Source organism: Parus major, chromosome 6 (genome assembly GCF_001522545.3).
Source record: "Parus major isolate Abel chromosome 6, Parus_major1.1, whole genome shotgun sequence".
Lineage (NCBI taxonomy): Eukaryota > Metazoa > Chordata > Aves > Passeriformes > Paridae > Parus > Parus major.
In genome coordinates, this window is record NC_031775.1 from 29,634,784 (window position 1) to 29,656,138 (window position 21,355).

At 42.5% G+C, this 21,355-nt stretch overlaps 1 protein-coding gene across 9 annotated transcripts in view; it reads right to left on the minus strand.

Moving 5' to 3' along the window:
* The window catches only part of FGFR2 (fibroblast growth factor receptor 2), a 79,230-nt gene that overhangs the window by 13,929 nt on the left and 43,946 nt on the right, over nucleotides 1-21,355 (minus strand). For 3 of the 9 annotated variants that reach the window (XM_015633341.3, XM_015633346.3, XM_015633348.3), the window contains 5 exons: nucleotides 15,987-16,177; nucleotides 14,997-15,144; nucleotides 10,945-11,147; nucleotides 2,968-3,119; nucleotides 250-371 (listed from right to left, as the gene is read on the minus strand). In XM_015633341.3, the coding sequence (XP_015488827.1) occupies nucleotides 250-371; nucleotides 2,968-3,119; nucleotides 10,945-11,147; nucleotides 14,997-15,144; nucleotides 15,987-16,177 (816 nt within the window). Of the gene's footprint in view, nucleotides 1-249; nucleotides 372-2,967; nucleotides 3,120-10,944; nucleotides 11,148-13,263; nucleotides 13,409-14,996; nucleotides 15,145-15,986; nucleotides 16,178-21,355 lie in introns of all 9 variants that reach the window. The other 6 variants (XM_015633342.3, XM_015633347.3, XM_015633349.3 and 3 more) reach the window with 3 other exon arrangements.

The following is a 21,355-nucleotide window of genomic DNA, read 5'->3' on the forward strand; positions in this document are numbered from 1 at the left end:
TGACATGAAATAAACTGAAAGCAGAGAGACCCACACAACGCTAATACATCTCCTGGCTCCCAAATACTCAAGATAAACAGGCTGTCAAGGCTGCAGATTTACACCCCAAACCGCTGAAGGCTGAGGTCAGCTATGCGCTCTTTGACCCACGCCACAACAATGACAGAGTTCAGATGCCACAAAAGCAAATTCTGTGGCTGAGAGCTGCCATACTGCCTGTTCTGATCCCTAACAGCCCAATTTTCTTACCTTTCAACATCTTCACTGCCACGGTCACTGCTTCCTTCGGCCTGTCTTTGTCAATGCCCACCGCTTCGGCCATCACCACTTGCCCAAAGCAACCTTCTCCCAGGGGTTTGCCCAGTGTCAGCCTGGAGGTGCAAACAGCAGATTAAGACACAGCATCTGGTGGAGGGTGCAGCCAGTGAAATTCCAGGGCTAAATATAAAAACCTTTCAACAACTTGAAAGCCACGCTGCAGCGTGAGGCGTTTATCATATGGAACCAATAAGGGCCTGGGTGCGTTTTCTTAGGGATGGTGGAGTGAGCATCTCAGAAAGGCACATCAGTCACTAAACCCAGCTTTAAACTCTCCTCAAGGCTGCACTTGATGGCTTGTGGGGAAACAGTTTGGAGGAGCAGAGCTTTCAAGGAGCATCAGAGCGTGGCTGGAAGCGGGGAGCAGCCAGCAACAGGCCAGCTTCTCCTGGCACGGTAACACTGCTGGTCATCTTTGTCTCCACACTGACCACAAGGACATGAGAGCCAAGTTTCAGCCACAGAGGGTCCAGCACAGTGGCTGTTTCTTGGTTGCAGGCTCTCTGCAGCCACAAGAGTCTCGGCTGAGGGGACCAGAAGGTGCCTCCTGCCACCAGAGCCCAGGCTCTGCTCAGCAAGGGAAAGCAGAAACTGGGAAAAACAAACTCGGCTGCAATCACAGCACCAAGATCAAACCCTCCTAAAAGGAGCAGTCACTAAGTGGACTCTGAGAATGTGTTTTGTGGAGCATATTCCTGGTTGCATACATATTCCTGCTCAGATCTAACAGACAGAAACAGAGATGTCGATCTTAGCTTCATGAAGAGAAAGAGATGAAATAAGAAAGAAACTTGAAAGCCTCTGGGCAAAATCTTTTTGATTCCAGCCTAAGTGCTCAATGGGCAGACCCTTTACTTGGGGAGAATGCTGTGTGACATCCAGCAGCAGTGCTGTGGCAGGAGCCAGGGAGGATGCTCAGTGAATGTGATGCTGATAACATTATCCAATGTAGGGGCCAGATTCAGACAAGCATTTTCATAAACAAATTCTTAAGGACCTGACATTCCATGGTCAACAGGAGGATTTCACAGATGGAGGGACTCATTTTTAAAAGCATGGACACCTGTCTTCCACCATGAAGTACAGGGAGAGGCTGTCATACCATCAGCAGAGATGTTAGATGAGGGGTAAGTGGTTTGAAACCCTGCTTATCTCCTGAGGGCAGCCAGCTCACACTGTCACATGTGGGCTCCTGCTTGGTGAGAATCCCTTGAGCTGTTCTGGATTGGTTTCTAAAGCAAATGCAAGTTTTAAAAAGGTGCAAAGACTGCAGGGCAGCATATGCTATGCTGAGGTCACCCTGCATGCTCTCCAGAACTAAAACTGAATTTAGGGTCTTGGCAGAGAACAAACATTTGCATTGGAAACTGGTTAATTTATGTGCTATTGCCCTGCTAGGACCAAAGTAACAAACCCTTCATTGTGTGCCTGCTGCCCCCCAGCCTAATAAACTGCCTCTAAATAGCCTCCTTTCATTGCAAATCTGCTCCACCTACATTTGTGTTGAGCACTGGGTTTAAATGTTTAGCAACCCTAAAATTTTCCGCATTTAGTGTATCCCCCCAGGGCATGGGCTGACAGGAGCACATATACAGACCCCCACTGTTGACCAGAATGCTGCAGGTGGCAATTACAGCCTTTGACTCCAGTTTTCAGCTAAACCAATAAAATAATTTCCAGAACAGTTATCAGAAGGCTCAAAATTACAGTTCATCTATTCAAAAGTTCCAACCCTGAACTTCCAAAGAGAACTGGCCATGATAAGAGGTTTTATTTTCTCAAAGCCATCTAAAGATTTCTTAAAGCTGGCACTAATTCTGATAAATAAACATGGTTCTACCTGTGTTAACATTATCTCTCTTTTGCATCTTTTTTTATATTTAGCAATATGGTTACAGTTTTAATTAGACTATCCAAAAGCTCATTTTGCATGTTAGTCAACAGACTTTGAAGAAAATATTATGTAGCTACATGAATTTGAATATATCAAAATTCAGTATGCTCTGCTTGAAACCCAACACTTTTAAGGCATAGAAATTGCACATACATGCACTCAACATGCAAAATGTCCTCCTAAATTAAAAATAATCATCTCCATTAATACTTGTCAATACAAACTCAACACCAAATCATACCCAGAAATGTGACAGAAAGAAAAGATTGTCCAATAGCACAATTTAGACTTTCTCTACCTCCCAGATATTGTATTACCTGTTTTTTTTAAATACAGGCCAATTGAATAGTCAACTAAGAAACATGTTTTAATGTTCAGAGGTATTGCTTGGGGAAACCACCCTTTCTCTTCAACAATGCTTGCATGTGGATATTTTTCCCAGTCTAGACCACACCAAATTTTCCTAAATCATTTCCTAACAGAGGAGCTACATTTCAGCAGAGCATCTGAAAAAGTGCGAGAAATCTGAAAATATAACCAGGACTGCAGGCAGAAGAAATTTAGTTCCTATTTAACCAAACTGATTTTAAGGCAATTGAACTGAATCTTGATCTTCAGAGCAGCTTCAGGTTACTGAGAATTTTCTTTAAGCTAGAGAAACCCTGGGAGACATGAGGAGAGATGCTTCCCCCTCCCTTGCTGTTCAAGGTTACTCAGACAGGCAGAAGTGGTGTCAGAGGAAGCGAGCCACGTACTTATCTCTTGGGAACTCCCACTTTGGGTCTTCTGGCAGTTCATACTCCGAGACTCCTGCCAGCATGGGGGCATCAGCAGTGGAGGAGAGGCGGGTGGTGATCCTCACCAGGGGCGTGTTGGAATTCATGGAGGAGCTCGAGTCGGCCGACACCTGTGGTTGCGATGCAAGATGCAACAAGGGGAAAAAAAAAGATGGAGATGTAATCTTGGCCCAAAATCTGAAAACCACCAGCACCTGATACCAAGCCAGCTCAGAATCATGGTGTTAGGAAGTGGCTGAATCTACAGTCTTGATTCTAGTGCTCTGTTCTCACATTTAGCCTCCCCCTTAAGCACAATGCTGACTCTAATGGCTGCCAAGGCTGTCAGTCTGTCCCTTAAATCAAAAACCACCTAACTTTTTAATTTATTCCCTCAGAAGGTGTTTTTGTTCATCATATTAAGATTTTTTTTGTAATAAACAGGCAGTATTTACATCACTACCCTCAGATATCCAAGCAGGCACCTTGTACCACGAACAGAGGTGATCAATAAGTTCTCTTCTTCCACTCCTAGTTGTCCATGTCCCTACATCTTTTCCCAAATCAGCACACCCAAGTGGGACTCCATCCCTTCTCCCAAGGAAAAGCAAAGCACAAGAGTAAATGGCCCCCAGGGGAGGCTTGGACTGGATATCAAGAACAGCTCTTTCAATGGATGGACTGCCCAGGGCAGTGGAGGAGTCACCAGCCTCGGAGGGATTTAAAATATGTGATGTGGGAGGTGGGACATGGTTTAGTGGTGGTCTTGGCAGGGCTTACATTTGGACTCAATGAGCTTAAAGGTCTTTTTCAACCTATATGATTCCATTACTTTCTATTTTCCAAGTACTCAATACTGAAAGCATCAAAAAGCTATCACAACAACACTTCAGTTTTCAATTAACTACATTCTTAGCTGAAGACTCCACAGGAAATGTGGGGAAGAGGGACTAAATATAACTCAGTTTTGAAACTTTGGAGTGTGATTTCTCATCAGCCCCGATATCTTCCTTAGAGCACCAAAGGTATTTATTGATAAATGCTTTGAAAAAGGAGGCAGCTGCTCCATCCATGTAACAAAATTTGTTTTGGTGTGAATCTTCTGTAGGGCTTTCCTCAAGCCTGCAAGCAGCAGCCTGACATCTGCTGACCTCAGTTTCAAGTGAATACTAACACAAAATGCTTGTATTGCCAGCCATCCCCTCCTGAATGAGAATCCTCCTTCTCTCCTCGTGCCACCATCACGTCTTGGCCAAGCCCAGATCCAGCAGCCAGGCTGGGATCAAGGTTGCCACAAATCCATCACTGGCACCCATCCTCACACCAGGCAGCAGGAGGTGCTTCTCTTGGACCCAGCTGGAAGCCTGGAGCACCAGAGTACCCACACCCTCATCACCTGGATGAGGACCAACTTTGCCACCTGGTTTGCTTATGTAAAATGTCACCAGGTTACAATTTTTTTCCACGGGTCTCAGATTTAATAAGGCATCTTTCTAAAATCAGAGGTGGTTAAGGGTGAAAAGAGGTTTTGTAAGGAAGAAAATGTTAAGGATAGATATCAAAAAATTAATCTTGGTGACCAGATTTGCAGCTGACAGACCTTTCCTGATATCAGGAACAGCCCCTGCACGCAAGATGTGGTGTCTGTGGAAAGGGAGAGTGAAACTGCACAAACACAAGGTTGACTGCTTCCACCATTCATCCCACCATCATGAATGTTAATATTTACTTTCAGCAAATATAAGTACCTGGCACATTCCTCTAGGAAAATAAATCCAGTGACCACTCGGGATACAAACAGAAAGGTTCTATTAAGGCAGACTATGGAGCTGTAAATAAATCAGTGAGTGAATACTGAATGGAGTCCTGAGAGAGAGATGCTGCCATGCCCAGCCTGCAGAGGGGAGCTCACCTGCTGGACCAGACAGCAGGAGAAACAGGGCTGGAATCTGATCTGCTTTTTGCCTACTTTTTTTTTCTTCCTTCTCATTTTCATTATTTCACTAGTTTGAAAATGATGTTTCATGGAATGGACCAGCTCAGCACCAAGGAATGTGCAGATCTCCAGTGTGGCAGCTCCTCTACCCCCGGCCCTACTTTTCTGAATTCCACTTTTCTGTTATTTCTGGCTTCAATTTTTTCATCTCACACCACAAATTTATCAATACCCTATGACCACTTCCTCCACATTTCCAAAATCCACTTACTATTTTCCAGCCATTCTACCAAGATCTTTATTCAAGTCTTGATTCTTATATTCTTTATTAATTAACATTCCCTTTACTTCTATGATGGCCTTTGTCATTACAGCCATTGTTTTCAAGGGACAGAAAGGCAGAGAAGTGAAGTTACAAAATTTAGATACCTTAGGTATCAGAAATGGTCCAGAATTCTAGGTTCTGGGATCTTGTTTTTTGTTTTTGTTTTATTTTTTCATGCACACAACAATTGTACTGGACACTGTCTGGATCTCTTCCAGAGTTTCATTTTTTCACTAGTTTTTACACTCACCATTCAGCAGCCCTAGCCTGGTTAAAGCCTATAAATATAAACTCAGAATAAACTGAAATACTCTGGTGATGCATTTTAAACACAGAGCTTAAATAGCAATAATGGATAGAAAAAAGCAGATTAAAGGCTCTGCCAGCTTTCCTTTTAACACAGCTCCACGTGTTTACCTCACAGCAGACCTGTGTGATGGGCCAGAGATACTGGAGGTAACCAAAGTGCATTAACATGGATAGGAATGATGAGAAATCCAGAGGAACTACTCCGTGTCTGGGAGAAGACAAATGGACTGTACTCCCAGGGAATATTCTCCTGATTGATTAACTGGAGCAGTACAAGGAATTACAGGAGCTCAAGGGCCATAAAAATCTGCTCCAGAAAAGATGAAGCCAACCCAGCCTGGTCTGTGGCTGGGGGAGATTTTCTGTTTCAAAATGGCCTCTCACCTTTCCTGCAATAAGAAAGAATTAACCTTTGATCTCTCCTCCCTCAAGCATCTTTTTTTCACTGCCTTAGAGCACACTATAAAAGACTGAGGAAAATCCTACCTATTCTAAGGTCATCAGACACGGTCAGCTTTAATCTACATTTAAGTGGCAGCTTTCTATATGCTTTTTTTTTATTATTTTTTCCAGTTTACCATGTTCAGCTCTGCTCTCCAACCCCTCACTGTGCAGGTTAACCTGATACAGGTGAATTAAACACGGTGGGGGCACACTCAGTGTGCTGACACCCTGTTCATGTGATGACACTGCACTAGGGAGGTATTTTGAGTGCTTAATTAAAGAAAGAAAAGTGAAAGTCAGCTTGAGTTGAGCAGAGCACTGAAAGAACCATTATGGTACGTGCTGACCTCAACAAGAAGGCAGAGCTCCACCAGAAAATATTCCTTGTGTGCTTCCTTTTGTGCTTTTAGCTTCCCAGAAGTGAGAGCAGCACCAGGCTCAGCCAGACCTTTAGCTCCATATCTGCACTTGAGAAGGAGAAAAGCCCACTGCACCCAAACCTCACTCATCAATGCATGATTATATCCTCATTTTAACTACATCTTCTTCCTCTGCCCAACACACTGGGTTTAATCAGCTCTCAGTTAATGCCTTACAAGCATTTCTAAGCAGCAGAGCATTTAAAACAAACAAATCTTTGCTGGAATCTTTAAATGCCATGTGGCAAAATCAGCTGCAGAGCAGTGTGTAATTGTCTGTAATTGATTATGAAGGGTGTTTTCCTCCACTGATAATTCATACCATGTCCTGGAGCCTAGATCTGTCAGTTCTGGCACTCATGCTGGGACGTTTTAGCAGGCATGCAGTGATTTCCTATAACTGTCAGCCTTTTTGAAGGCCCTGCTGTAAAAGTTAATTTGAAATCATATGCATATTTGTATATTATAATTAGTAAATAAGGCTGTTAGCTGCTGGTGGAAACAGCCCATCTGAGTGACCTGATGCAGGAAAACACAAGGTTAAATGCACTGCACAAAACTGAGTAATCCCAATGTTTAGCACTGACATTTAAAACACATGCACCACCCCTCATTTGGAAACACTTATACACAAAAAATAATATCCAAAAAGTACCACGAGACAAGACAGTGGTTTCCATATAGAAAAATCCAAGCAGAAAGAAAAAAAAAATAAAATAAATACTTAAGGTAAATTCCACTCAACAGTATCTTACTGAGAGTTGTATATTGATCCTTGTACTTCATAGTCTATTCCTCTAAAAAATGATCATTTTGCTGCTTAATATTACATGAAATACTGCATTACTTTCCTTTTTCCTGATCACACATCATCATTTTGAATTATTGAGCTGCCATTTTGAACTACTCTGCTTTAACCCAATCAGTTTTTGTTCATCACAAATACACCCATTATATCTTCATGACTCTACAACAACAACAATAGACATAAATTAATGGGAGTGTACTTTAAATACTAAGCATAAAAAAAATAATTGCTTCCTATTTAAGACATGTGGATGTTGAGGGGGTCCAAATTTGACAGATTGCCTGTGACAGAACTAACAAAAACCTTCAGTGATGACAAACATTTGTACTTGACTTTGAGCAAGTCACAAGAGATGGGACTGTCTTTTTGTCTGCTTCAATTATAATTTATCTGTTAAAACAAAGGTTCTACCAAACAGAGGTACATCCTCCTGAAGGCTCCTCTTTATTCTTTTGGTCCTGTCACTTAAAGCCTGTCCTGCAAATCAGCTTGTGAGGCTCAACCCCACAAATTCCTCATCCCCTCCCTCCCAGGCTGGCAGCTCCACGCAGACCATGAGTAACACTTGAGCTGCTTTGATGAAAAGAGGAGCTGCCTGCTGGATTTCCCTGGAAAAACCTTAAAAACTGAGTACCAGACCCTGGTGAGGATGAGGATTGTAGGGGATGGAAACCAGTAATTCCTGACTTCATCCTGACCCTTCCTACAAGTGTGAAAAGAGCTGCATTTTGGCAGGAGAAAAATGCCTGCATGGGGGGAATGATAAAATCCTGTGGTAGCTCAGGCTAAACAGTGCAGGAGGATCCAAACCAAACCATATGTTACTCAGCAAGACTCTTCTCCTGCTTAGACAAGATGGCATCAGAGCTGTGCAAATGTCTCTCTGTGAACCAGGATTATTTTCCAGCCCAGATCCTGGGGGACCCTGACCCAGCAGCAGAGGAGCTTTGAAAACAATATCAAGAATTTCCCAATCTGTGGCCTCATTTCTCTGGAATTCCAGCAAATCCCATCACCCAGCTCTGGATCCCTGCCCTATTCTCACAGCCTACCTGCCACAAGCATCTCCCTCCCATCCTCCCACCTCGTCCCTCCCACACACAGCACGAAGGGAGAACCTTCTGTGACCCACAGAAAATAAAGGTTTAGTGACAAAACCCCACTAAGTTTAAATACAACCCTCTGAAACACAAATAAACTGAAACAAAGCGAGTTTGGTGGCACAATTGGTTGGGTTGAATGATCCAGAAACACACACCCTTTTAAAAAAACATCTGGCTTATTTTTCAATTCTTCACTTCTGACAACAGCACTGAAATCCAAAACCAGCTTTAAAAGATGCAGAAACTAAAGAGCTGCTGCAGCATCAGCACCAAGGAGACGATCACAGAAAAATTAATATTCACAAGGAAATCTTCAGGGACTGTTTGTCTCATCCTGCCTTTGCAAGCTGACCATTGAAATCATCAAACCAGAAATACAGATTTCAGGCAATGCTTACAGTAGTTATATTTTCTTCCATGCAGATACAAAAGCAGAGAGACCATCCATGAGCAACTGCTGCTAACAAAACAGTACCAGGAACAATTGGGAGGAGTGGGATTTCTGCTTAGGGGTTGAAATAGCATGTGCACTTTCAAATATAAATCTTTTTCAAAAGTAAGTATTCCCAGTTTTAAAAGCAAAATGCCATTTTGGCTAAAAAAAAAATGTAAAAATACTGAAATAAATTGATAAAACCCAACGTGACAAACATGTTGTAAGACAGTTTCTTCCCTCTGTGAAAACAATAGCTTTGGAGAAGGTCCATATTGCATCATTTAAGGATAAATAGCTAAACTGAGGGCAGTGGTTGGCACTGCTGTCACACGCAATGAAATAACACTTCTCCCCAAGGAACCATTTCCAGCTGACACAACTGAGCTCACACCAAACCTTAGGTATTTTTTATATCATCAATTTATCTCTGAGTCATTAGGCATTTATATTCAGGCAGAAATCTAATAAATGTCTCCTATCTAAGCAGTTGATATGTATCTCTCTCTCTCTCTGGCTAAGAATACAACATCTGAAAGGCCTTGTTTGTCCAGAAAGCTACACAGATTTCTAGCTAGAGAGATGTGTGAATTAAGCCCAGGGCTTCTCCTCCCTCTTTCTGACACCCTCAAAGTGAAAAGTCCCTCTTTGTCCCAGTGATACTTGAGCAAATGAGTAAAATCATAAAATAAATAAAAATAAAAAATAAGCCAAAACAAAAAACCCAACAAAAACCAAGACCACACCTTAAGTTACAAAGAAAGTTAGAAAGTCAGAAAAAATAAGAATTAACATTTTTTGTTCTTAAGACAAACCAAATGTTTTTTAGATTGAAAAAAGCTCAGGTGCCCCACCTCAAGATTCTGTAAAATACTGAACTCAGAGGAAGGCAGCTACAGCATTCCACTCCCTGGTAATTTTAACCAAGGAAACTCAGAAACCATGAAGCAAGGGTGCAGAAAAATGTAAAGCTGCTCAGAATCTCCCAGTCTGTGGGGCCGTACATCTCATTTCAAACACTTACCCAGGCTGAAGAACCCTTTTTAAGGTACATTCATTACTCTGACAGTGACAATATTCTGGACAGGCTGTAAAAACAAATCTGCAGAAATCCTGCACCACTTACTCATGGTGTGGATGGACACAAAGTGAACCCTCACATCCCAATTCCCTGGCCAGAGCCTGGATCCAACCCCCCATGACTGTTTTTTTGGCTGCTGAGGTGAGCCAAAGCCTGAGATTCCAACATTCCCCCATCCTGCAGGGCTGAAACCTGGGGGGTGATGGAGGTCTGCCCTCAAGACCTATTGCAAGAAAATCAAAACCTATTAAACTCCAGCTTCTAAAAACACCACAAATCCTTCAGGAGAGGACAGCATGTGGGAATGGAGGCTGTTTTGGCAAGTGGTGGTCTGTGATAAAGCCACTTGTTCAGCTGGTTTGCTGCTTGTGGCATTGCTTTCTCCAGAAATGCTCATTGCCAGCCACAAACAACTGTAAAATATATTTCATGTGATGCTGTTGTCTGCATTTTAAATCTGGCACTTGCTTTCGTTTCTTGCTCAAAAGCATCATTATCTTAATCAAACTGTCCAAGATCTGATATAGTATCTCCCCTACTTTTAATTTTTTACAGTCTTTTTTCTATTTTGGGGTGTTTTCTGGATGCCTGGCTATGAAATTCCCTCCCCTCGGTCTTCAAAAGTCTTCCTGAAAAATTCCTCTCTGTATCTGGTACCTAGTTACTACAATAATAATAATCACCTTAGAAACATCATAAATATACAATTAAATGGGATTCTGTTCCAAAGCCCATTAAGGCAGTAACATTTTTTCCATTGACTCCATGGGATCAGGCCCCAAAATACTTGAAAGATTATTTTTTCCCCCCCATCTACAGACAGGTTTTATATTTTATATTTTTTCAGGTTTTATATTTTATATTATTTATATTTTATTTTTATATTTTATATTTTTTCAGGTTTTATATTTTATGTTTGTCCTCCCTAACATCCCTGCCCTGAGATACTGAGCTAAGATTTCTGTCCACCCCACCCCTACCTGACATAATTCATTAATTCCCTTATTCATTCCCCTTTCCATAGCTCTCAGCAGAAGGATGTGCTGGCTTATTCATTGAGGTGAAATAAAGGTTTTTTGAAACTCTTTATCTACTTTCTGTTACCTGTCTGCGCAGGGGGATGCGCTTGGTCAGCTTGTGGACAGCGGGCTGGCTGCTGAAATCCGGCTTCTTGGTGGTGTTCTTCATGCGGCACAGGATCACTATCAGCACCATGCAGGCTATCAGGAACACCCCTATGCAGTAAATTGCTATTTCCACGTAGTCTGGAGAGGTTGGGTATTCCTTTTCTTTCTCAGGAGCTGGGTGGGAAGGTTGGAGGAGGGAATAATCATGCCAGAGGGTTAGCAGACGGAATGGGCAGCGGTTCACAGCACTTGGAGCAAGTAATGGTAAAATAGGACCAATTTTTGGGTGGTTTTCAGAATGCTGAATGTTTAGGCCATCTTGCAATCTGAGAGTAATTCTTTTCTCCACATTACTCTGCTTTGATTTCTCAGTTTGCACTGAGTGTCAGCTTGTGCATCTATGTATACATAAACAAACATATACACGTGTCTGCCTAGGTAGGTACATACATATACATTGAAATATTGCATGATCCTTTTAGAGGGAAGACAAAACTGCTCAAACTAGACTCAGGTTCATTTTGTTACTTGAGTCAAACTTTAAAAGTGCTGCAATTCTTGTGAATTCAAGCTCACATCTAGAGATAAAACTGTAAATTCACTAGCCTGATGAAAAGTGTCAAAAATAAATGTTTGGGCTTGAGTCTACCTGTTTATTCAAAATTTTCAGTAGGATCTCAAAACATAGAGGGAAGGGAGGATGAATCAGTTCCCCAATCATGTCTATAAACTCAGATTAGGGGTTTCAGAAGGGGTTCACAGACTTGGCTGTCCAGCTGCTTTAACCAGCTGTGCCTCATGCTGGGTGCCCAGCACCCCTGAGGTCCTTTGAGGAGCCCAGAGCTGGATTAAAAAGCATAATTGAAGTGAAAAACTAATTGCTAGCAACACGTTAATTAACAAGGCCTCTTCTGTGAGGACTGTGGTCTTTCAAGTAACCTCATCAGTGGTTACTGGCCTGTGAGATTAGATTTTGGAGGGAGTGGTTCTACAGAGCTGTTACTGTGATTGAAACCATTTTGAAGCTATCTCCAAGACAGTTATACGTGCAAACAGTGTCCCTAATTCCTTATCTGGGATTCAACCCCGGATAAACAGCATTCCACAGCCATCAGCGGTCACTCCGCAAGCAATGCACGTTTCAAGCTGAAATTTTCTTGTGCTTTTCCAGGCTTATAAAACTACATTGTTCAAAAAAATTGGTTAAAAAAATAAACAAATAAAAAATGCTGTTCAAGCACTTGCAAAATGCAAACACTGCCAGCAGAAGCAAGCTCTACATAAGTGACACCTCACAGGCTCAGCTCCCAGTGAGATGGAATAAAGCTGCCTCGTTCAATAAAATTCAATAAAAGGTAAGAAATTATCTGCAGACAGTGGGAACGTTTAACTCCCACACTGTGAACCTCAGCAATATGCACATGCAGGTTTTGTACCTCTTACTTAGGATTAACAATTAATAAATGTTAAGCACAAGATGACCCAGCAAACCTCAGGTGGTTCATGTTTTTTTTTTCCAAAGGAACTCCCGAGGCGGCTGCCAACAGTTATAAATGAGACAATTTGACTAATGTCAAAACCAGCTACGGTTACATCTTCTCACAGCTGATAACAATTTTCAGGCAATAAAGCACATTGATGTTTGTTTCTTTTAAGGACAGAAACATCATCAACCCCAGAACAGCAAGACATGCTTTGCAGTAAAAGCAAATGACTACTTGTTTCCTTAGAGCATGCAATGTTTAAAGATGCACGGAGCCGATTCCCAAGATATGGAAGGCACTGCTTCTGTACATGATCCTCTGGCATTGCAATTGGAATTTCCATCAGAAATTTGCATGATAGGTAGAAGTGAACTGAAGTACACTGAATAGCTCAGGTATTTCAATGAGCCATTACGTAACTACAGCCAAATTAGTTCCAAACTTCGTAACAAACTGAATTTCATCCTCTCTTTTACAATGATTTACAGGCTGATTTTCAGTTGTCCCATTGAAGTGCTAAGGAAATGCAGATACTCAGCATTTCTGACGATGCAAAAACATTTCAATTAAGTGCAATAGCCACACACTCCACTCCCTTTTTTTGCTGTTGTTGCTATTTGTTTTTTGGCAAATATGTGTCAGAACAACTCACTGGATTGAGACAACTGCACTTGAAAAACCAAAATCATTGTAAAAGTACTTTTATTTTTTTTTTTGAGACAGAAGCTGTGCTAATTCTGCAGCAATCAACAAGGGGAGGGGGGGAAAAAAAAGAGGAAAAACCACGGAAAGAGAGCAGTGTATACCTGGCAGAACTGTCAACCATGCAGTGTGAAAGGATATCCCAATAGAATTACCCGCCAAGCATGTATACTCCCCAGCATCCTCAAAAGTTACATTCCGTATATAGAGAACCTCAATTTCTTTGTCCGTGGTGTTAACACCGGCAGCCTAAAAAAAAACAAGAGGGAAGCAAGAGAAAAAGCTAGACACTGAGAGAATTTTTGTGGATAGGGAGATGGAGCCACAGGGCTTTGCACTTGGTAAAGGCAGAGGTGGAGAGATGCAAAGCTCCTTCCCCATCCACAATCCCTCATCCAAAAGGCGTTTACCAACAGGTCCCAGCTCACCTCAGAAAGTAAACACCCTTCACCAGACCTAAACTCACCACCTAAACATGCATGCAATCAAAAGACATGGAAAAATTCACCCACAAAGATTTTTATTTTTTTCTCTCTCTTCTTCTTTTTTTATAACAAGAGAAAGTTGAAAGAAAAACAAAGAGAAAATGGAGTAGGACAGAATGTGGGATCCTTCACGTGTAGATACCTGTTCCAGAGGAAAGAATTTACCATAAAAGCATACTCTAAAATGATAAAGAAAAGGGGTGAATTCTGCTCCAAAAGACAACTTAGTAGCTGTCATATACTGTGTATGATCCTTGCATCACCCACTGTACTCCACTTTTGAGTAGTGACTACTACTGTACATTGTGAAGAGTTGCCAAACCTCATTTAAATCTCAAATCTGGAAATATTTGGTGGTTTGCTTAGAAGCACGGTGGAAAGTATCTCAATTCTTGCTGAAAAATCAGAGATCTTGTTCAGTTGTGGCTCTCATAGATGTGAGAGAAAAGACTTCAAAGGCTTGAAAACCAGGAGATGGAAATCAAATATATCTTTCTACATCTTAAAGATTGAGGGGAAAAAGTACTCTGCAAGTTTTGTGGTTTTTACTGGTCATCTTCCAGACTTGTCTTGACATTGTGCACCAATCCAAGTATCAGTGATTATCCAAATTTATACAAATGTAGTAAATCTTAGGCCTGGAACTTCCCAGCTGCCCCAAGATGGGCACATCGGGGCATCAGCATCAAGGTCTCAGTGATGGAGGTTTAGAGAAATTAATGTTTGCTACTTTTGATCTCTGTTCCATTCAAAAATGTTAATTTGAAGTACACAATCAGGGAATAAATACCTTTATATTGAACCATTTTGAGGTAAATTTAGTTGTGGGTTGTAGTCACACAGTTGCCTTTACTGTTACTGCTGAATAAAACGCAGTTAGTAATGGGTAAGACCTGGGAAAAGCCTCCCACCTGCACAGTCACAGGTGAGGTGGGAAGTTTTGAGTGACTAAACTGACCTGACTTATACTCCAGTGGGTATTTATGTGAGCAGGTCATGTATATACACACCTATGTGTATATATAAATATATACTATGAGGTTGTAATTACATTATTCAGTGAGTACCCTCTGTGTCAACTGCAGAGGACGCAGAATCAACAGCAAAACTGGACACACACACACACAAAAAGACACCAGAGAGAGAATAGAGATCAGCATCAGAAACCAAAGCAGTGCTTCTGGTTCACAGAGAACATTGTGGGAATTTTTCCATGGCTGCTGGTGTAACACCAGCTGCATCACCAAAGGAGGATTACACAAATACCACCAAGGCCAGAGAGTATCCTACAAGCTGCCTGCAGTCTCCCAAAGCACCACTTTTTTCCAGCTTGCTTTAAAAAACATTGTTACCTTGTACACTTGGCAGAACAGAGAGCCAGGCAGACTGGTTGGCCTCCCCTATATAATTGGAGACCTTACAAATATATTCTCCAGCGTCCGCCTCTGTCACATTGTACAGTGTCAGCACTTCAGCATTGGAACTATTTATCCCCGAGTGCTAGAACAGACCAATAACACAGGAGAACAACGTCACTGCTGCCCAGAATGGACACCAATCTGTCTATGGTCCCACCACCAACACGTCACCAGAACATTCCACATCAGCCTCTGAACATTGAAGGGTTTGGGGTTGGAATTTTTTTGGGTTTTTTGTTTGTTTTTGTTTTCCTTTAGGTTGTTGTTGTTGCTTGGTTTTCTTACATGTGAAGCGTGACACGAGGAGTTAGGAAACAGCAGCGTGGGGGAAAATGAATCTGCCTAGGCAGGTACTGCATGGGGCAAGCAGGTACAGAGCTGGCTGTCCTGCCTCTCAGAGTTTTGGCAATGCCATCCAGCTTGGAAAACTTCTGTTTCCCTGGTCAGGCTTGCTCCAGACTGGCAGGAATGACAGTACCAATACACTGCTCCAAATCAGACATCTCTGCAGGCTCAGCGTCCAGACAGCCCAGTCCTCCAGCAAGATTTTGGCAGCAGCTGCCATGTTACTTTGAAATCAAGAGGCTGAAGAAACATGAAAGAAATGGAGTAGATTGTCCCAGGTATGTTTTGAATGCTTTCTACCCATACAAAATGTCAATGATGTTCTTTAGAAGGATTTTCAATTTTTTCTGAACAAGTCATGCCTGAAACATTCAGATAATAAAGGACTTTTTATGGAAGTAAAAAGGAGCAAAACAGTGTCTACAAGCTGCACATTTAGCATTCAGACAATCAAATGTTTATAACATAAATATCTCCACTTTCAAAAGAGGTTCCAAACTCAAAATCCTTGGATTTACACCAAATAAACGCCACGCTCTAAAGAAGGCGTCACCACCGCCAGCACCTGCGAAGCCTCACCTTTAAAACCTGGAGATAAGGCAGCCCATCTGGCCCGTATTTACTGCCGTTCTTCTCCACGTGTTTTATCCACTGGATGTGGGGCTGGGCATCGCTGTACACCTTGCAGACAAACTCGACGTCGCCGCCCACCACGGCGGAGGCGTTGGCGGGGAGCCCCGCCTGCAGGATGGGCCGGTGCGGGGAGCGCTCTGCTCCAGCGGGCAGCGGCACAGAAGGAGCAAGAGAGAGAGAGAGAGAAATAAAGATGCGTAAATAAGCAGGGCTGCCAAGAAAACTGTAAGTGAACCCCAGCCAAAAAGCCCTGTGAGCCTGTTGGCTGACTCCTCCGAAATAACACCGCAGCCAAAGCATGTAACAAAACCTGCGGTTCAAAGGAGATGGCTTGGGTGCTACACTTGTAATTTAAAGAATAGCCATCTGGGGGGAGAGGGGGAACCCTGCTTAAACACTTTACTCATTTTCCATGGTTTAACTCAGCCCTAATTAGGTAAAATATCTCCTTTTGGGTTTTTTTTTTTTAAGCTACCATAATACAGTTACCTCCGAGTTCAGAAACATCTTGATTTGACTAGATCTCCGCACATTAAGAAGAAATATTATTGATTAATTTTAAAAACATGTTAAAATATACCAAAGGGAATTTCTCAAAAGTAGCAGCTGAAGCCTCAGCGTGCAGGATGCACAAACCAGGGAGCTCAACTTCCTAAAATACTCTAATCACTGCCACCCCTGCTCTCTGCTTCACCCAGACACAGCAGCAGAAACACTGCTTCATTCTTATTCTCACCAAGACACAGGGAAATACAGAGTTCTCTGGAAAACTGGACTGTATTTAATGGGAGCCAATTCAGCTTCTAATCTACGCCCATGCATAAGCACTTCTCACACATTTTCAGTCAGCCTCTCATGGGGAGCAGCCTGGGAATTGGGGTTGTTTAGCCTGGAGGAAAGAAAGGAGGTTCAGGAGGGACCTTCTTGTTCTCTACAGCTCCCTGACAGGAGGCTTTAGCCAGGTGGGAGTCAGGCTCCTCTCACAGGTGCCAAGGATGAGAGGAAATGGCCTCAGGTTGTGCCAGGGGAGGTTTAGATTGGATATCAGGGAAAATTCCCTCGCCAAAAGGGTTGGCCAGCTTTGGAACAGGCTGCCCAGGGAGGGCATCTAAAAGTCATGTGTGTGGATGTGACACCTGGAGACGTGGTTTAGTGGTGGCCTTGGCTGTGCTGAGTTAATGGCTGGACTCAATGATTTTAGAGGGCTTTTCCGACCTAAACAATTCTATAAATGAGAAGTGAAATGCTCACTGGCCATCCCCACCCTCAGCTCCCTGTTCTCCCCTGCTCCAGGAATTCTTTCAAAGATAAGTAAAAAATAGCAGACCTAAACATTTATTTTTAGAGGCTATATACTGTAAAAGCTCTGACATTATGAGCCAAATCAACTGAATTTCAAACCAAGCGTTCCTTCTTAAAACATACTTGTCTCCAATAAATTGTTTCACAAGCAAACATTGTGAGTATAATAGCAAATAATGATGCCATTGAACAATGGGATCTTTTATACAGTCCAATATATTTGGCATGCAGCAAACATCTACTGGGAATTTATTCACTGAGCCTATGCTGGCAGCACACTACAAAGCAGCAGTCTTATTTTACTTGTGGCAAAAGTGCATTTGCATTGCAGTTACTAAATTATTCCATGGCTATGTGTGTCATTTTCGAAGATCTAGGAACAGTTTCATATTTTTTAATTTGTAAATTGCAGTAGAAAACATAAATTATGATTTTACAGTTCTGGAGAGAACTTTTAGTGTCTCACCTTATACTAAATAAGCTCTAATTCCATCTCCCTCATTCCTTCATTTGGGTACAAAAACAGCAAGCAAAAAAATCTCTCTTTAATAGAAACCTTACACCATCTTCCAAAACTTATTACAGCTGCCTTCAGTATAAAATGAAACCTTAGAGAATGTTATTTAAAATGTTTTTTAGAAGTCAGTAGGCCTCATGTTTCATTTCTCCACATCAGGGTTTGATTTCCTTTGTGACCTTATTCTCTGCCCTTTAACAAACCAGAGAACGAGGCCTGAAACATCTTGGAAAAGTTCCTACTATGCCAGCATCCACACACAAGATGTGTTTAGTTTATCCCAACAGCCATCAATGATTTAATCTTTTATTGATGACTGTCAAGCATTTCCTCCATCAAAAAAGAAGAGGCAAAGCAAAGGAATAAAAGCAGAATTCTCACACTCTTAGTCCCCAATTTAATTTCAAAAAATTGAAGTGCATGCATAGAGATGGGTACATGTGCATGGCCCTTTGTGAAATTTCTTCTCTAAAGGTAAAAGTGTTAGAAACAAACTTTGGTTGCCCTCCCACTCATGGATCAGTGTTCACCAACTCCTCCACTTCAGCAGACGGGAGTAAGTCCTATGCCCACACAGGCAAACAGCAGGAGAACAAAGCCATGCAAATCCAGCAGGGCTTCCTGGCAAACCAGGGGTCCAAAGAGCACCCAAAATACACTCAAGACCGGGGAAAATAACTATGAAGAAACTTCCACTAATTACCAATTGCCAAGCTTAATTTTGTACAGCACCTTTTCTTGGAAATACTCATTTCAGGACGTTATCCAAAAACATCCTGAAGTTATCCTACTTCTCTGCAAAACCACACACATCTAGGGACTCTGTTAAGCACAGGTACTGTCAAAGCCATATTCATAAATCTCACATCACTATTCAGCATTTAAAATACAAGCTGTACATTTGTAAGCAGATATCATCACTCAAACAACTAGCTGCACTAGTATTAGATGGAAACAGTGTGTTCCTTTTTACTGAACACCAGCAAAAGAGTCAAAGTTGCCTTTAAAAACACCTTAAAGGCTGGTGAAAGAGATATTATCATTACCTAATAATTATAATCAGGATGATCACTAAAACATAGTGACCTTATATATCTCTAGTTAGTTAAACAATATTTTCATACAAAACAAGCTGGCAGCAAATCTCATAGCTCTGGAGCCTGATTTCACTATTCCTCTTGTTCATTAATATTGAAAAACCACCTTGAGAAATACATCTTTGCTGCCTGAACACTGAAATTTCAGTGTTACAATCTCACTGCTGTCACAATTTGTTATAAAATCAAGTCAAAAACATATGCTATTAATACAGAGAATCACCCCCAGCATGCTTCATGCTGGATTCCACCATAAGAGACAAGACACCAGCTTGTAGTTTAGGTACAAAACCAACATCACCCCCATCTGAGGAATCAGTTATCAACCAAAGACAGTCAAAATGTTTGCTCTCATGAGGAATATCAGACTCAAGGCCACAAGCACAGAAATTTTACACCACCCTGAAAGTACCCAGGGCTTAAGCACTTCTGCTCACTTATCTGCAGACAAACAGAGTCGCTATCTGAAGGGATGCCTGACAAAGAGACCTTGCCCAAAAGGCTTAGAGGAAACTGTCATTTAGCCTGTTAATGTTAAAACTTAAAAATACCTCCCTCCAAGAGATAAAACTACAAAGAATCCAGGAAAGCTGGAAAATTCCAAGTTCTAAAAAAAATTGGCACAATGGAAGGAGGTTCCAGGAAGTTCCAAGCACTGCAGGACCCCTAGAGATGGTGGGAGCCTGTCCTGCTACTAGAAATGACTATTGGAGCCTAGATGCTTCACAAGGAATCCTGAGAACTGGCTCTTTAAGGAATTAGAGACCCTGAACAGAGGATTCCTACAAAATTCCACATCTCTTCCCCATCCTTGGCTTCATCTCCAATTTTTTTTTTGCTGGCCAGGGGAAAAGAGAGAGGAGAGAAAGAGGAAAGTGATGCATCTGTAGGAGGTGAAGATGCTGGGGTGTGGGGTGGGCGACAGGGGCCAAACCCCAACTCTCACAGCCAAAGGAGAGCAGAAGGCACAGCCCCAGGAAGGGAGGAGGGAGATGTAGGGCAGGAGCTGCTGCTGCCAGAGGCCAGTGGAGAGGGATTGTGGCTGAGAGAGTGGCACTGCTGCCACCAGAGAGCCTTGGCAGGGAGAGCAGACAATAACCCCGGAAGGGGGGAGCTCCAGGACCCTGGCCAGGCCAAGTCTCCTTAGCAACCTGGCTGTGCCAGGGGCTGAGAAGAGCTCTGGGAATTGTCTCTCCAAGCTTCCTTGTCACCCTAGCACAGATAGTTCAGGACCTTTCACGGGAGCTAAAAGCCAGAACCAAAGCCCATTGAAGTCAGGGGGAAAACTCACATGGAATTCAATGGGCTTTGCATAAGGCATCCGATTCATTGAAAGAAAAGAAAACCAAAACTACTCTTATTTTCTGCTTTTGAATGTGCTTGTTTCCTCTCCTTGCAAATCTGTGATTCGAGTGTGGGCTAGAAAAATAAAAGCTTAATAGCAAATGCAAGACCAAGCATGGGTTCTGGGGACAGTGGAGAGATCCTCAATTAAGGGGGGGAAGAGAGGGAGAAAAAGATTACCTAATTTTTAACTAGTCACATTTATCAGAGCCTTTAATCGCACTTTTGAAGTGTTACTGACTTCCAAGAGCTCATCTTGATGGCTGCCACTGAGCAACTACAAAGGGCTCCCCCAAATGATGCCTCTGAGCACCAGTTCTGGATCAAACCTGGTAGAGGTTCTGTGCATTCAGTAATCATTAAATGAGAAATGAAGTAGTTCCAGCTGTCACTGTACTGACTGAAAACACAGACCTACCATGTCCTCTTCTTCCCTTGCCCTGGTCAGCACAGCACCCTCAGCTCTAGTTGCTTATTTTGTCTGCCTCCAAGCTTGGGAAATATTCAGCAGCAGCCTGGACCCTGTTTGGAGAAAACACCATCCATTCCCAAGCACCTTCCTTCAGATGCTGCAACATCTGTTGCTTTGGAAGATGCTAATTATGCTGTAAATTATGGGTCTCAAAAGCATCCTACAGCATTTTAGGCCAGACTGTAATCACAGCCTCTTGCATTAGCTTTGGCCTCACATTGTAAACTTGCAAGATTGACTTGCAAGCCTTAAAAAAATTAACCACAGCCTTTTCATCACAGGCTTGGACTGAAACATTCCCTGTGTTTCAGGGAACACAGCAGCACTTTCCCACCATTCCCACTGGGCCATCTACCTAACCCAGGAGATCTCAGAAGGCTGCTGGGCTCTGGGAGCAGCACTGCTGATGGAGGAGCACAGCTCTGTCCCTGAACTGACAACACACCACATCTGGGCATTCCCTCAGGAAATACTGTGCCCATGGATGTAAAGCCACCTGACATCCTTTGTGCCACCAAGTGACCCATGGACCTCACAGAGTGGGGAGGCCAGCATTGTCACCCATCTGTGGGACACCCAGAGC